The 15,539-nt window shown below is 38.8% G+C and overlaps 1 protein-coding gene across 1 annotated transcript; it reads left to right on the top strand.

The window, feature by feature from the left end:
* Window positions 1-439: 439 nt before the first annotated feature.
* Window positions 440-14,915, top strand: si:ch73-52p7.1 (uncharacterized). Its single transcript, XM_004551440.3, has 2 exons — window positions 440-505; window positions 10,514-14,915. The coding sequence occupies exon 2, from the start codon at window positions 10,551-10,553 to the stop codon at window positions 11,331-11,333; it is 783 nt and encodes a 260-aa protein (XP_004551497.1). The 5' UTR covers window positions 440-505; window positions 10,514-10,550; the 3' UTR covers window positions 11,334-14,915.
* Window positions 14,916-15,539: the final 624 nt, after the last annotated feature.

Here is a 15,539-nt window from a genome sequence, read left to right as displayed (position 1 = left end):
TTTAGGTTGTTCCATCGAGATCAAGTCCAATTCTGGGATTTCCGATAGCACTTGAAAGCAGCAAACTTTGGATCCCTTCCATGTCTTTAACGGGAAATCACCCTTTTCCCCCATGTGTCAAGCCAAAGAAAACCCTCCTCACAGCCATTATGTGTTATATTTACTGGCAGACAAAAATAAATAAAAAGCCATTTATGGAGCCGTCACATTATATAGCTTATTAACGAAATATGTTTTAAATCCAGAAACTTTAATGCAGTGATGACAAAAAAGTATATATAAAAAAGTAAACAATAGGATTCTTCATGGGTCACTTATATTCAGAGCAGACAGAACTTTATTGTATTGCACTTAAGGCTGAACTCAGTCTCTTCCAGATGTGAGTTACAGCTTCCTAAGTGGGATACTTCCCACATCTTGACGTCAGCTGGATGTTTGACTTTCCCTCCCAATTCCAGCCTCACTCTGACGCATTCGCATATCTGGTCCTCAGCAGCATTTTGGGGTAAGTTACACAGCAGAAAACCATGAAAAACTTTCTCTATGCTTACTAACGCTGAAGAGGATTTAGTGTACACTAACAGCTGTCAAATGTGTATTTTTGGGTCCTGTTGTTAACGCTATGTAAGGATCAGAAAGCCGAGCCCTATGTGCATTCTCATATTACATTACATAGCTTATGCATTCCTGGTAGTGTGCGTTATGTAACAGAAATATTCTCACAAATCTTTTTGGTGAAACAAATATGCTCATGATGCTGGATTATCAATCGAGAGTGCCTTTAATTCACTGTTTTGTGTCTCTTCACACTTTACTGCGAACCCCTGAAAGTCTTTCTTCTGAGACTGCTGAACAAACACGGATTTCACAGAGATTAAACTTAGGCTGTTAAACAGGACAGAAATTAAAATTAAACTCCGACCCAAAGAATACAGCCTGATGTTTGAATTTTATCAGTGAATCACTGCATTAACAGACTCTTGCTGGACAGCGATTCATGTTTTTCAAATATGGGGAAGAGAAAGGAAGACAGTGTTCCATCCCAAATATAGTCACGTGAAAAGAAAGGTTTACACAAACCTCTGTGTCTTGGGAAACACCAAGTACAACACCGTGGTCCTTTTCTTTTTAAGCCATTCTGCTGTGCGTGGGATCACTGACTTGTTGCATCACCCAGTTTCAGCCAAGCTTTAGCTTTGCTACAGATGGATTCACCTTTGACCCCGGAATACTTTGCTATACAAAAGAGTTGATGGTGATAGCGCTGATGTGCTCTGTTTGTTTTTCACTGAACATAGTGCTGTGCATTATGACCAAACATCACTATCTTGTCAAAAGGACACTGTTTCCTAAGTCCTCCAATTTAATGAGATGCAACTTTGCAAAGAGAAAAGAAGCTTTCTCCTGGCAATGATTCCAAACAAGCCATACTTGGCAAGCACTTTAAACTTTTCTATACCAAGTCTAACTAAATGCTCAATTTGTAAACTACTGTGTAGTGTCTTCTGATGATTTATTTGGTAGCTCCGACTATTCCTCAGTAAGATATGCCAAGCACGTGTGATTAAATGTATTATCACTAAATGAGCTCAGCAAACTGCTGTCAGCCAGATTTTCTGTCACAGTCTTAAACACAGGGGCTGAAGACACAAGGGGAATCTAATAAACCATGAATAGTAACGGCAACCTAGGCATAAAGGAATGAACTTAGAGAACCTAAGAAACTTAAACTCAAACATAAACCATGAACATCAATGTATATATGAACTCAAAACAAGGGGTCAAAAGACCCAGGATGGTGACATCGTCCACGTTTCAGTGACCAGCTTTTCATCATTCATCACATTCAGACGTGACTACTGTGGAGAAGTACAACATGTGGACTCAGAAACAAATTTTCTTTATGTAACTTTGTCTCAAATGATTTTTTTAAAAACTGCTAGGATTATAACTTTTCTTAACTGTTGCTACAACTCATCAGATATTTACAATTTCAATTATGAAAAGCTCCTGTAGAAAAATGGCAGTTACTAGCTATAAATCCTAATGTAACGATGGCTGTGTTGTGGTTCTGGGTCATTCGACTGCTTATTTTATTCCTTGTGATCCGTGGTTTGTTTAATCTTTATATTTATATTCTCTAGTGTATTTAGTTCTGCTCCTTTGTCTCAGTTGTTATACAGATCACTTCTTCTCTTAGCGTTTCACCGTCTTATGTCTAGTTCTTTGTATGCAGTTCATTCATGTCTATGTGTCTTCCCCTTATAGTTATAACGCTTCCTGTGTTATTTTGAGAGTCAGTGCTCCTTGCATTTTGCTTTTAGTTTTGCTTCCTTCATCTCCTCGCCTGTGATTTACTCCACGAGTCTTCTGTTACCCATCTGTCAAATCATCTATTTCTGTTTCCTGTGTGGTTTCCTGCCTGTTTATTTCATTTTGTATTTTGTGTTTATTTCTCTAGTTTTAGGTTTTCATTTGTTCTGGTTTTTTTACACTGACTCCTTTGGACTTTGTGTTTTGCTGGACTTTCTACATCGGGCAATAAACAACTTGTCTTCTGTTCACCTTTGCCTCCCTAAGCGTTTCTGCATTTGGGACTCATAGATTTATGATATACTGAGATTTTTGCAGCCTTATAAGCCACTCTGCGTGACACAGCTTTAACAAACATGAGCAGAACAAGTATTTGTTTTTCCTTCTCCTTTTGGAACAGGAAATGGTCAACATTTTGTTTTTGTTAGTTTTCCTTGGGAATAGGATGGGTGTCGGTGATTTTGTGTTCATTTGATTTTTATTTGTGTAAATAGTTGTTCTTTATATGTTGTTGGTTTTGATGGCTGCAGACTGTAACATGCTAATACATGCTCTGTCAAGCATGGATCCTATCCCTCCTCTGTTTGTTGTCGTGCTATATACCCTTTGACTCAGTCATAACAGCTGCTGGGGGAAACCTTTTTATTTCAAACCCAAGCATTTATTTTCCATTCCCTTTTGAGTTTGCTTTGGACTTTTCATATCAAGTTGATTACCCCCCTCGACATTTTTAGTGGTTGGTTACATTGTGAGATGGTCATTTTAAATTTCTAACACTTTTTCCCCGGTAATCTTTGAAAACAACACTGTTAGAAAGGCCAACTTTGAACCTCATGTCTAATTCTTTCATTGTTGGTCATATTTCATCTGGAGCAGCCCAGAATCTCGCTGTATATCTTGACACACTTTACCCTGTGTAGGGTGGGCAGACTTTAGTCCGTGTTGGCCGTGGCCACCTGTCGGCACCACTTTGCTCCAATCCTGAAGCAGAATTAGTCTGAACAAAAGGAAAACACTCACCCTTAAGGCCAATGTCTGTCTGAATGTCAAAATAAATAATTATTAAAAGCTGGTAATCATTACTCTCCACTTCTAGAATTTGCAAGCACAGAGCCAACAAGTTTCTTCTGTAAATGCAAAATTAAATAGGATTTCTCTCTCGCTTTATGTTCCTTTAAGACATTTAATGCAATATCCCAGCTCTTATGACAACCATTGCACTTGGTGGAAATGTTTGCTTTCTTGCAGAGAAAAGAAGCCTAATTTCTGTCTGGTAAATATAAAACCACAGGGAGCAGCTTTCAAGGTTAGCTTACCAGAAAGACAAGAAACAGACATTCAAAGTTGTATTTATTAGGTGGAGGCTGTATTTCAGTTGGTAACAGCAACTTTCCCAGTTGGCTGTCTGCAGATACCTACAGTAATGCACGTACGCCAAGTGCACATTGCACAGCTGTAATCACATTTTATCACATTTTGAGTGTATGTGTGTAAAGTCACACAGTTTTCTTATGTATCCAATTCTGCAGTCTCCAAAAATATTATGTTACAAAGAAAGAAAAATACAAAACGGCAATGAACCCTGAGATTTTATGTAAATCTCATCCATTGGTGAATAAGTGTAAGTACAACAACAACAACACTATAAGACTATTTGAAGTTAGATTGTCTTTTGTTTAATGTAACCCAAAGAAAGAATGTAGCGGTCAGCTTCATCCGGACTTCAAAATGAGGCTGAAAGTCATGTTTCTGCACTGATTGTATTGCCAAACCAGAAAATCTACCGACGGTCATAGAAACCACGATTTCAAAACAGTGTTTTCTCTGGAATCTCAAAGCACAGCTGTAATTTTCTAAGTGTGTTTGTCCATGTGAAATTCAATGTGGGCTTTCTGTGCCAAGCAATATATCCTTAACTGGGGTTCAAAAAGAGCACACCCATCACACATGTGTATGAGTGGGTGTGAGTGTGTGCGTGTGTGGGTCCTAATTCAAACCATCTGTAGATATCGTCCATATCGCCTCTCTTCATGTGTTGGTAAGTAAATATTTAATGCATTAAACGTACAGAGTGACCTCAGTCCATTTTATTTAGTCATTTATGAAAGCGGACCTGAACTGAAAGAGCTTTTTAAAAAATATAGATTATGTTTAAGTCACAACTATATTAGATTTTACTTTTCTCTCATTTTCTTGGCCTCTGTGATTAGTTCAGGTGTGTCTTGTTTTCCACAGCTGTATTCACTTTCACGATTGCCCTCCCTGTTTCCATGCTCAGTGTTCATTGTGCCTCTGGCAATAGCCTGCTTTTCACCTTTTGGATTTTATTTTTTGCTTTATGGATATTTTATGGATATTTTCAACAGCCTAATTAAATGACTCATTTTTGTTCAATCATACCTGTGTACAGTATTTGCATCTTGGGTCTTTCCCTCTACTCTACATAATCAGCAGATTGCGATGGAGTTAAGTTAAATTGGTTGGTTTCTTGGCATGTGCCTAGCTTTAAAGCATAGTCCACTAATTTTCAATTGGGTTGAGCTCAAGGCTGAGAAGGAAATCCTAGAAGCTTAACATTAGCCTGCTTTATTTAATTTGGATGTGTTTCTAGTGGAAGACCCGATTATGTCCATCTAGCTGCTGATTTGAGGTGAAGTTGAAGAATTTAGAAGTAGTCCCCCTCCTCCTTCTTGTTCTATCCACTTTGTGCAATGTACCAGTACTGCTGGAAGCAAAATAGCCCTTGAGCATGATGCTACCACCACCATGCTTGACTGCTGGGACAATGTTCTTAGGTTTGAAAGCCTCACCTTTACTCCTCCAAACATCTGTTATCATTGTGACAAAAGGCACACAAATTGGAAATATACAGTAATTGTAGATTTACACAAGTTGGAACTGGTCAATTCAACAGTTACTCTAATAATTTCTCCTTTTTATGCTAACAACAAGAAACCACCAGCTGTAGTCAATTATAATCGCTAATGAGAACAGGCCATGATGCTGTCTTGTTACAATACATTGTAGATCAGCAACACGAATCAAGAGACTTAAATGAATGTATGCATATATTTGAGCCTTTATGTATACTTTTGACCCTGTGTGGATTGGAGAAAATCAAAAATATCATTGGATTTCTCCTCCCTCGATAAAAAAACTATTCTAATAAAGCTTTAAAAGCCCCAAATTACTATGACACTTATGCCCACCTAAGAACATTGTACCAACAGGCAAGCATGTTTGTAAACTTGTAACCACAACTGTATATTTACAACAAAAGCTTTCAGTGCAATATCATCGTGTGTGTCATAGTCCTCGGATTTCTATGCTTCTGTTTATTTTTGGATTTTGTGATTATTTTGAGGTTTTCTGTTACCATTTTTATGACGTTTTTTATGAGTTTCTTGTGTAAATTTACAAGATATTTCTCGAGTTGATAATGACTACATATCTATATCGCTGTATCAATATGTCTCCGATGTTCAGCTTTTGGCATATCATTTTGGTCATTATATGGCATTGAAATATTTAAGGTAAACAACAGGGCTGAGGTGTCTTTTACCTAAACTACACAGCATGAAACAAGACGCAGGCGAATAAGGCAAGTAAAAACAAAAACAAAGTTATTACAACAATAACATGCAAAATTAATAACTACCCTTCTTTCATCAGTGTATCCATCCATCTATTTTCTTTCACTTATCCAGTTCATGTGGGCTAGATAGAATGAAGTGTATCCCAGCTGTCACGTTATTACAGTTTTTTCTGATTGCTTAAGCACATTTTTTGTAACTATTGGCTAATTTTGCAAAACTCTTCACACAAATAAGAAAACCTGTCACCCAATCATCAAAACATTGTAGTTCTCTTGCAAAAGCAAACACAGCTAGATTAACTCATCACACCTTCGTAAAAATGGTGTTTCCGTATCAAACAGTACACACAAGCCATCATCTACTAAGCACACAATGCGCCAACTGCACACTGATGGTATGAATACAAAACACATCTGGCTTTTGCTTTCTCTGTGCACAAGGTAGGCCATGTCAGTTTGAGCTCATACTTCTGTCATAGATCCATAAGCATAGAGGGATCCAAACTTCAAGTACTGGTGTTTATTCAAACACATCAAAACAAACACAAGTGTTTATTTCCAAGTATAGGATTATTTGCAATCGCCATAATGACTATATGGGTTTCTTGGTCTGCAGTGAACATGCTTCCTCTCCCCCCTCCTCGTCTTCCTCTTGCTCCTCCTTGTCCTTGTCGTCCTCTTCATCCTACTTCTTCACCTCCACGTCCTCTTCCTCGGCCTCCTCTACTTCTCACTCTTTCTGCTCCCTCCATTGTACTCTACACACACAGCTTACCTGTATTATAGTGCTTAGGCTGATTGCAAAGTGAACTAATTATCTAAAAAAGTTTTCACATGTGAAAGTGTGCCAGACAGTTGGCAAATTAGTGTTAATGATAGCCATACATGTGTATACTTTTGCTAGGAGTGTGTTGGAAATTTGGTAATTGAGTGTTGTGCAGTGAATTGTGCCTACAGTTTTGCAAAGTGTGTATTACAAAATTGCAAACTGAGTGCAAAGCAGTTTTTGTGCTTTTAGTTTTGCAAACTCAGTGAGTGGTTTTGCTATAAGTCTGAATAGTTTTAGAAATTGTGCTACAGGAATCACAGTCAGGGTTTAAGCATTCAGAAAAAACTGTAATATAAGATTTCATGATAACAGGCAGCCAACTGATATCCTTTACTTACAGTTTTTTCTGAATGCTTAAACCCTGACTGTGATTCCTGTAGCACAATTTCTAAAACTATTCAGACTTATAGCAAAACCACTCACTGAGTTTGCAAAACTAAAAGCACAAAAACTGCTTTGCACTCAGTTTGCAATTTTGTAACACACACTTTGCAAAACTGCAGGCACAATTCACTGCACAACACTCAATTACCAAATTTCCAACACACTCCTAGCAAAAGTATACACATGTATGGCTATCATTAACACTAATTTGCCAACTGTCTGGCACACTTTCACATGTCAAAACTTTTTTAGATAATTAGTTCACTTTGCAATCAGCCTAAGCACTATAATATGTGTGTGTGAATGGGTGGATGACTGGATATGTAAAGCGCTTTGGGGTCCTTAGGGACTAGTAAAGCGCTATATAAATACAGGCCATTTACCATTTACCAATACAGGTAAGCTGTGTGTGCGGAGTACAATGGAGGGAGCAGAAAGAGGGAGAAGTAGAGGAGGCCGAGGAAGAGGACGTGGAGGTGAAGAAGTAGGATGAAGAGGACGACAAGGACAAGGAGGAGCAAGAGGAAGACGAGGAGGGGGGAGAGGAAGATGAGGAGGGGGGAGAGGAAGGGTAGGAAGAGTAAGAAATAGAATTGCTGATGACATCAGAGCTACAATAGTGGACCATGTCATCAACCGTGGAATGACCCTGAGGGTAGCTGGCCAACGGGTCCAGCCTAACTCGAGCCGCTACACTGTAGCAAGTACCATAAGGACATCTTGAAATGAGAATCGGTGAGTATAGTCACTTCGCACAAAGATTTGTAGCACTGCCATATGCCAATGAGAAACACACCAATACCACTGATGTAAAAATACTGAAATTGTTACTTTACAGAATTGCTAGATGACCAGATGCTGGGGGCAGAGGAAGCATGTTCACTGCAGACCAAGTAACCCATATAGTCATTATGGCGATTGCAAATAATCCTATACTTGGAAATGAACACTTGTGTTTGTTTTGATGTGTTTGAATAAACACCAGTACTTGAAGTTTGGATCCCTCTATGCTTATGGATCTATGACAGAAGTATGAGCTCAAACTGACATAGCCTACCTTGTGCACAGAGAAAGCAAAGGCCAGATGTGTTTTGTATTCATACCATCAGTGTGCAGTTGGCGCATTGTGTGCTTAGTAGATGATGGCTTGTGTGTACTGTTTGATACGGAAACACCATTTTTACGAAGGTGTGAAGAGTTTATCTAGCTGTGTTTGCTTTTGCAAGAGAACTACAATGTTTTGATGATTGGGTGACAGGTTTTCTTATTTGTGTGAAGAGTTTTGCAAAATTAGCCAATAGTTACAAAAAATGTGCTTAAGCAATCAGGAAAAACTGTAAAGGGTTAGCGTTTGGCATCAGGACTTTCTGCTTGATTCGATTTAGGAATGGCATTGTGTGCAATCACATCCGTGCCTGTCAACCGTGTCTGCTAGAAAGCTTTGAATTCAAACCTTTCCTGTGTGTGTGTGTGTGTGCGTGTGTGTACTGTTTTTACTTTATTTATTTATTTATTTATTTTAAATTCTTGTTCAGGATCTATTACTCTAGTAATGACAAACTCAGTTCGCTATTTGTTATTTTCAGTGACTGAATAAATCAAACTATAAAAACGAACTAAAACTGCAAACAAAAAAGAGAAAAAAATAAGAACATTGAAAGTCATTAATAAAATATGTTCAGACTGATGTCTCCCTGTTTCAAGCTCACACAGTCAATACAACTTTATGTTTGTTTTCTGGCATGGTCCCAATGTTGTGACCCAGGGTTGTGAGTTACAGTGGTGTGAAAAAGTGTTTGCCCCCTTCCTGAATTTTTCTTGTATGTTTGTCACATTTAAATGTTTCAGATCATCAAACAAATTTAAATATTAGACAAAGATAACACAGGTAAAATAAAAAGCAGTTTTAAAGTTGTTTTTTTTGTTTTGTTTTTTTAATTAGGGGGATATTAGATCTGAACCTACATGGCCCTGTGCGAAGAGTGAAATATTCTACGGACTGACAAGGCAAAAGTTTTTTGGATCCACAAACTTTTTGATGGTGTGCATCCCATTTTGTTAAAATTAACAAAGCAGTGTGATGACTTGGGGCTGTTTTGCTGCCTCAAGACTTGGAAAATGTCCGGCCATCCGTCTAATCTCAAGATGAAACGCACTTGGGTTCTGTTGTAGTCCTTTATTCCTCATTAGGTGATGTTTCATTTTGTGCCCAGTCTTGCCTGTGTGAAGTCTGTCTTGTCTCTGTGTTTGGTTTCCTTCCTGTCTGTGTTTCTGTTCCTTCTGTTCCTTCTGGTTGAGTTTTGATTGTCTTGTGTGTGCTTGGTACAGTTTTGCTTCCCTTTGTCTCATTGGCTAGAATTAGTTCAGCTGTGTGTTTTTTCTTCAGGCATCTCGCCTCTGCCTTCCTCTTCTCTTGTCTATTTAAACTTGTGTTCTTTGTTGCAATCTTCCTCATGTTGTGTCCCATGCATTTTGTATTTCTTCCATAGTGCCTAATTTGTAAGTTCCTCGTTCCTGCCTTCTCAGTTTTTTGTTTGTTGTTTTGTTCCCATGAGTTTAGCAACAAAGCTGCTTTTAGCTTATTTCTCGATTTCTCAAGTCTGCATTTTGGTCCCACTCCTGTCTGCCTTACAGTCAGCCCTAAAGCTTTTACCACTGAAATGGATGTTTCTTCTTAAGTGCTGTACTATTTTATTATATGATCATTCCCATAATGTTATCATCCACTCTGGAAACTGAGCATTTATACTTAAACTTCTATATTATGGTGCATAGAAATATAATAACTAAGACACGAAAAAGAGAGCACATTACACCAGTGTTACGTTCATTACACTGGCTTCCAGTGCATTTTAGAATACATTTTAAAATCTTGGTACTGATTTTTAAAGCTTTGAATTGTGATCCCCCTGCCTACATTTCTGATCTTTTAGAACCCCACGCTCCTTCTCGCAGCCTGAGATCATCTAATCAAAGGCTGCTGGTAGTCCCACGAACACGTTTTAAGCCCGGAGGTGATAGATCTTTTAGAGCGGTGGCTCCCTCCATCACTACGTTGCCTTGATTGTATTTATTCTTTCAAAAAGCAGCTTAAGACTCATTTATTTAGATTGTCTTTTAATTAGATTTGTGCTGTATGTTTGATTTTCTTTTGTGGTTTTTATCCTGTGAAGAGGGCTATTTACATAAATTGAATTGAATTGAACTGTAAAAAACAATAAAAAACTAATTTAAAAAAAACTGAACAGACCGACTGTCTGTTCAGAGAATAGTAGCCTTTCTTTCTAATTGTTCATTCATTGTTCACCTTGATAATCATGGTCAGAATTTACTAAGACTGCAACAATAAGTGCGATTTGCTGATAATAATGTAATGTTGTGTTTAAATGCAGGACTGATGAAGATGCTCGAGACTCTTCTTCAGCAGTGATGGCTGCTTTCAGCCCCCCTGCCCCTTTCCTCTGTGTGCTGCTGTGTGTTTCGGTGGCTCTGCAGCGATCTGACTTGCACCTGGCTTATGTAACCCACAACAGCTTTTTGTACTACTCCTGCAGCCAGGACCCACAACCCTGCAGCATCTCATCGCTTACAGATTGCGTATGCAAGGACATCCAGCTCTCCACACTGCACCGCCTGCAGTCGCACTTGTCTCCTGTTTTCCAGATGAGACGCTTAACCGTTTGGTTCACGTCACCGTCAAATGCAGCACGTCTGCTCAACAACTCAGAGGTGAGGCACCTCACACTGATCTATTGCGGATCCAGTGGGATGCCTCCTTTTAATCCGGAGGGATATTTTGCCGTGCACCACCTGAAGAGGCTGACGGTGGTCAACCTGCCACAGAAGCCATTTTATCCCTATCCAGATTTGAACAGAGCCAAGACTGGAGACCCAGACAGAGAAAACAATGCTGACTTAGACACAAATAGGTACAACACAGAAATAGACACAAATCTGGACTTAAGGAGAGATTATTTAAGTCTGTCTCCAGCACAGGTCCAAGACATCTTCCTGGGCAGGGAGCTCGGAGCAGAGTATTATGAACAAGCCAGACTGGGAATCATCCACAAATCAGTGCTGGAGGGGGGAGCAGTGGTTAAAGCATACACAGTAAAGACACACATAGACAGCAGTGGTGCGCTGCCTTTCCCTGAACTCCACCTGCCGAAATTGCCAGAGACATCTGTCATATATGTCACTTTTGTATACTGATAAAAAAAATAGTTTAATCTCTTTTAAAAGCAGGATTTCAGTCATTTGAATTAGTGGTGAAAATGTCCACGTTTCTTGGAAACTGAATGCATTTGAAAGAGTTTACATTTGTTTTTGCATTCTTGTCCTGGGAAAAAGTTTTGGTTCACTAACTTTAATCACATCAGGCGGCCCAAGAGTTTGCACAGTTGTTTAATTGTGTTAAAATAGGCCAATCACAGAGGGTTTTCTGTTTCTATGTTTATGCTGAAGGCAACGGTTAGAAAGTACAATCTGTTTCCTTCCTGTGTTAGCCAGCCGACCAATATTTACTCTTTTGTTTCCTATGCAGTGCTGTGAAAAAATATTTGCCCCTTCCCGATTTCTTTCCTCTTTTCACATATTCAGCACAGGGTTCAGATCATCAAACAAGTAAATAGAAAATACAGTTTTAAAATGGCAATTTTTATTTATTGAGGGAAAACTGCTATCCGAATCTACTAATTGATGACTCATACAGGAGGTCACAAAAGAGCCCATAACATAATCTAAGTGTTGGCTTCACTTCAATCAGTTAAAATCAGAGTTCATGGTTCAACAGTAAGAAAGAGACTGGGCAGAAATGGCATCCATAGTTCCAAGGAGAAAAATCACTGCTGACCAGAAAGGAAACAAAAGCTTGGGAAAATATTCTATCGACTGATCAAAGCAAGAGTCAAACATGGTGGTGTTAGTGTGATGGTCTGGGGCTTTTTTGCTGCTTCAGGATCAGGACATAGACGACTTGCTGTAATTGATTGAACCATGAATTTTGATCTCTAACACAAAATCCTGAAGGACAACTGTCCAGCCATCAGTTCGTGCCCTGAAGTTCAAGCACACTTGGGTTATGCAGCTACCAAGCAAACCTCTAAACAGGCGATTTGTGCTTGTAAAGCCTCCAGTGTGGCTAAAGTAAAAAAAATACTGTGGGCCAAAATTCCTCCACAGAGATGTGAAAGACTCATTGTCAGTTATCACTAATGCTTGAATGTGGTGCTTGCTGCAGTAACCAGTGGCACAACTAATTATTAGGCTTAGAAAAATGACTTTTTCACATAATGCCAGGTAAGTTTGGAAAACCTTTTTCTCATAAATACATTAAAAACTGCACGCTGTATTTATCCTGGTTGCCTTTGACTAATATTAAATTTTGATTGATGATCTGAAATACGTGTGACAAATTTGCAAAAATAAATAAAAATGGGAAGGGGGCTGAATCCTTTTTCACAGCACTGTATGTGATAAAAAATGGAGAATGCAATGAAAGCTGTGGTCCACTTCCTTAATCTAATGTGAGGCTGCAACACCGTTTCATATCCTGCAGCAGTTTTATTTTCTGCATGTCATAATGTCAAGCACAGTGAATGTTGTGAAAAGGTGGAGGGTCCCTAATTGCAACTAAACATTCAGCTGTTTCAAAACGATTTGGTGTAATGTTGACTTATAATAACTTCACTTACACACAGTCTCACGTGTCTGCCATTGCTAGAAAAAAAAATAAAGAAGTTCATTTGTAAGCAAAACATGTTTTTACGAATCCCTCCCAGTTCTGCTTTCTCGAGCTGACTTTTTATTATTTTTTGTGCGATCAGCAGAGTTTTTTGTGAAAGTATTAAAAACAACTTTTTGTTGTTGTTGTTCCAGTTACAGCCTAATTTTTCTATGTTTTTATGATTTCATGAGTTCAGTATAATTTCTATGATATAGTGAAGATGGATTCTCAGCTCACCAAAAAGCTCCTGGTATAGTGGAAGAAGTTGGTCTTCGAGGATGTTTTTATGAAAAAGCATGGGCCACACTGTAAATACCTTATTTTATAGATAAATTTGACTTATTTCAAAATAACTCTTTGAAACTTTTCCATAGATTGCACAAAATCTGAATATAAAAATGAAAGCTTTTTTGGCTACGAGTGCAGAAATATATGAGCTAAATTGTTTGGGGTGGCTGTGGATTACAGAACAGGACATCTACTAATGAGACAAATATTGAACCTTATGTTGCTCCTGATGCATTCGCTGGCATGTGACTGTGTTCTTGTTAGATACGCTCAAAAAAATCTGTCTTTGGATGAACACAATTTAATCATGGCACCTTTTTCCATGTGATTTAACCAAGTACAATAACCCATTTTTGATCATGTCAAACCAACACATTTGGCATTTGGTGGTTTAATGTAATCAGATTACGTTGGATCACCGTAGTATACTTGCATTGACTTGAAGTGACTGATTTAAGTATGTAGAGTGAAATTTGTTTTAATTCATTCTACACAAGTTAAAAACTTTAGGAAAACACAATGAAATCTTGTTGTTGGAACAACTACTTTGTTAATCAAGGCAATTACTGCTAGTCTTGCTTAATGAACCGCTATGGGGTTGATGATTTCATAGAGACAAAGAACCATTTGCACTTACATTCATGGGTAATTTAGAATCACCAAAACCTAACTCTAATTACACACAAACTAGCCAGATTGTGGATTTGAAGCCAGGCTCTTCTTGCTGGGAGGCAACAGTACTAACCATCACGCCACCAAGCTGTCAATCCAGGCTCAACAAAGCTAGGAAAGCTATGATTACAAGGGTTGATGCAGAACTTTCTGCAAGTTTGACATCTAATGTGATCTTGTGAATGTCGTGAGTCCAGGTAATGAACCACTCTTACTAGATTGTATCATGTCATCTCAACAAGAACAAATTAAGTTGCTGAATTTCATGTAGATGCTACATGATTCAATTACGTTCACCATAGAAACGTGAAATTATTTAGTTCAAATTACAAGTTTGGATCTTGTACATGTAACAACCATCCAATTTCATTTGTTTGAGTGTAGAAGGTATTTGTATGATTTTTTGGGCTAAATGAATAGAATAGAATAGAATAGAATAGAATAGAATAGAATAGAATTCAACTTTATTGTCATTGCACATGCACAGGTACAGGGCAACGAAATGCAGTTTGCATCCATCCAGAAGTGCTTAGTGATATAGATATATTACAATATATATTAGCAATAATATAGATATGTGAGTATATTACAGAAATGGGTCTATTATGGTATGTTATAATGTACATGGTATGAAGTATGTTGTGAATATTCTATAACTATAAGTATGTACAGGCTGTAGTGAGTACAAGCTATGTACAGGATATGAACAGGATATAAATATGAAAAACTATACAGAATATGAAATAAATAGCTTTACAGAATCTGGGATATACAGCTATACAGAAATGGGAACTATGCAAGTTGTAAACAGTTGTAGGGTTAAAAATTATCGAATGTACAGAATGATTATTTACACAGAGCTATACAGTAGTGCAGTTAAGATAAGTGAGGGTGTAGATAGTTTCTACAGAGGCTATATAAAGTGCTAGTGGTTGTGAGTGGTGGTTCAGTCCATGTTATTATTGTGTTTGAGGGTACAGTTGTCCATTGTGGGTGTGTGTATGTTCAGTCCATGAGTTTAACGTGGGTCAGATGTCAGGAGGCAGAGTTCAGGAGTCTGACAGCTGTGGGGAAGAAGCTGTTCCGGTACCTGGTGGTCTTAGTCCGGAGGCTCCTGTAGCGCCTCCCAGAGGGCAGGAGGGTGAAGAGTCCATGTGATGGGTGACTGGGGTCTTTGATGATTTTCCCAGCCCTTTTCAGACACCGCTTCCTGTAGATGTCTTTTATGGCAGGAAGTGGTGCTCCGGCGATGCGCTGGGCAGTTTTCACGACCCTCTGCAACGCCTTCCGGTCCGAGGCAGAGCAGTTCCCGTACCAGACTGTTATACAGTTGGTCAGGATGCTCTCGATGGTGCAGCGATAGAAGTTCACCAGGATGTCTGAGGACAGGTGGTTCTTCCTCAGAGTCCTCAAGAAGAAGAGGCGCTGGTGAGCCTTCTTGACCAGCTTGGAGCAGTTGGTCGTCCAGGTGAGATCCTCGGAGATGTGGACTCCCAGGAACTTGAAGCTGCTCACACGCTCCACAGCCGTCCCCTTAATGTGGATGGGTGGATGTGGGTCAGCATTCCTCCTGTAGTCCACGATGAGCTCCTTGGTCTTCTCGGTGTTAAGCAGCAAATGGAACATGTTGTATAAAGTGGTCTTAGTGCTGAAGTGGAGCAGACAAAGACTATATAAGAATTCATTTCCCATCTAAACAATATAATCCAGACAACTGAAGTTGCAGCGTATGA

Source organism: Maylandia zebra, linkage group LG13 (assembly GCF_041146795.1).
Source record: "Maylandia zebra isolate NMK-2024a linkage group LG13, Mzebra_GT3a, whole genome shotgun sequence".
Taxonomy (NCBI): Eukaryota; Metazoa; Chordata; class Actinopteri; order Cichliformes; family Cichlidae; genus Maylandia; species Maylandia zebra.
The sequence above is the reverse complement of the archived record's forward strand: the minus strand, read 5'-3'. Positions and strand labels throughout refer to the sequence as shown.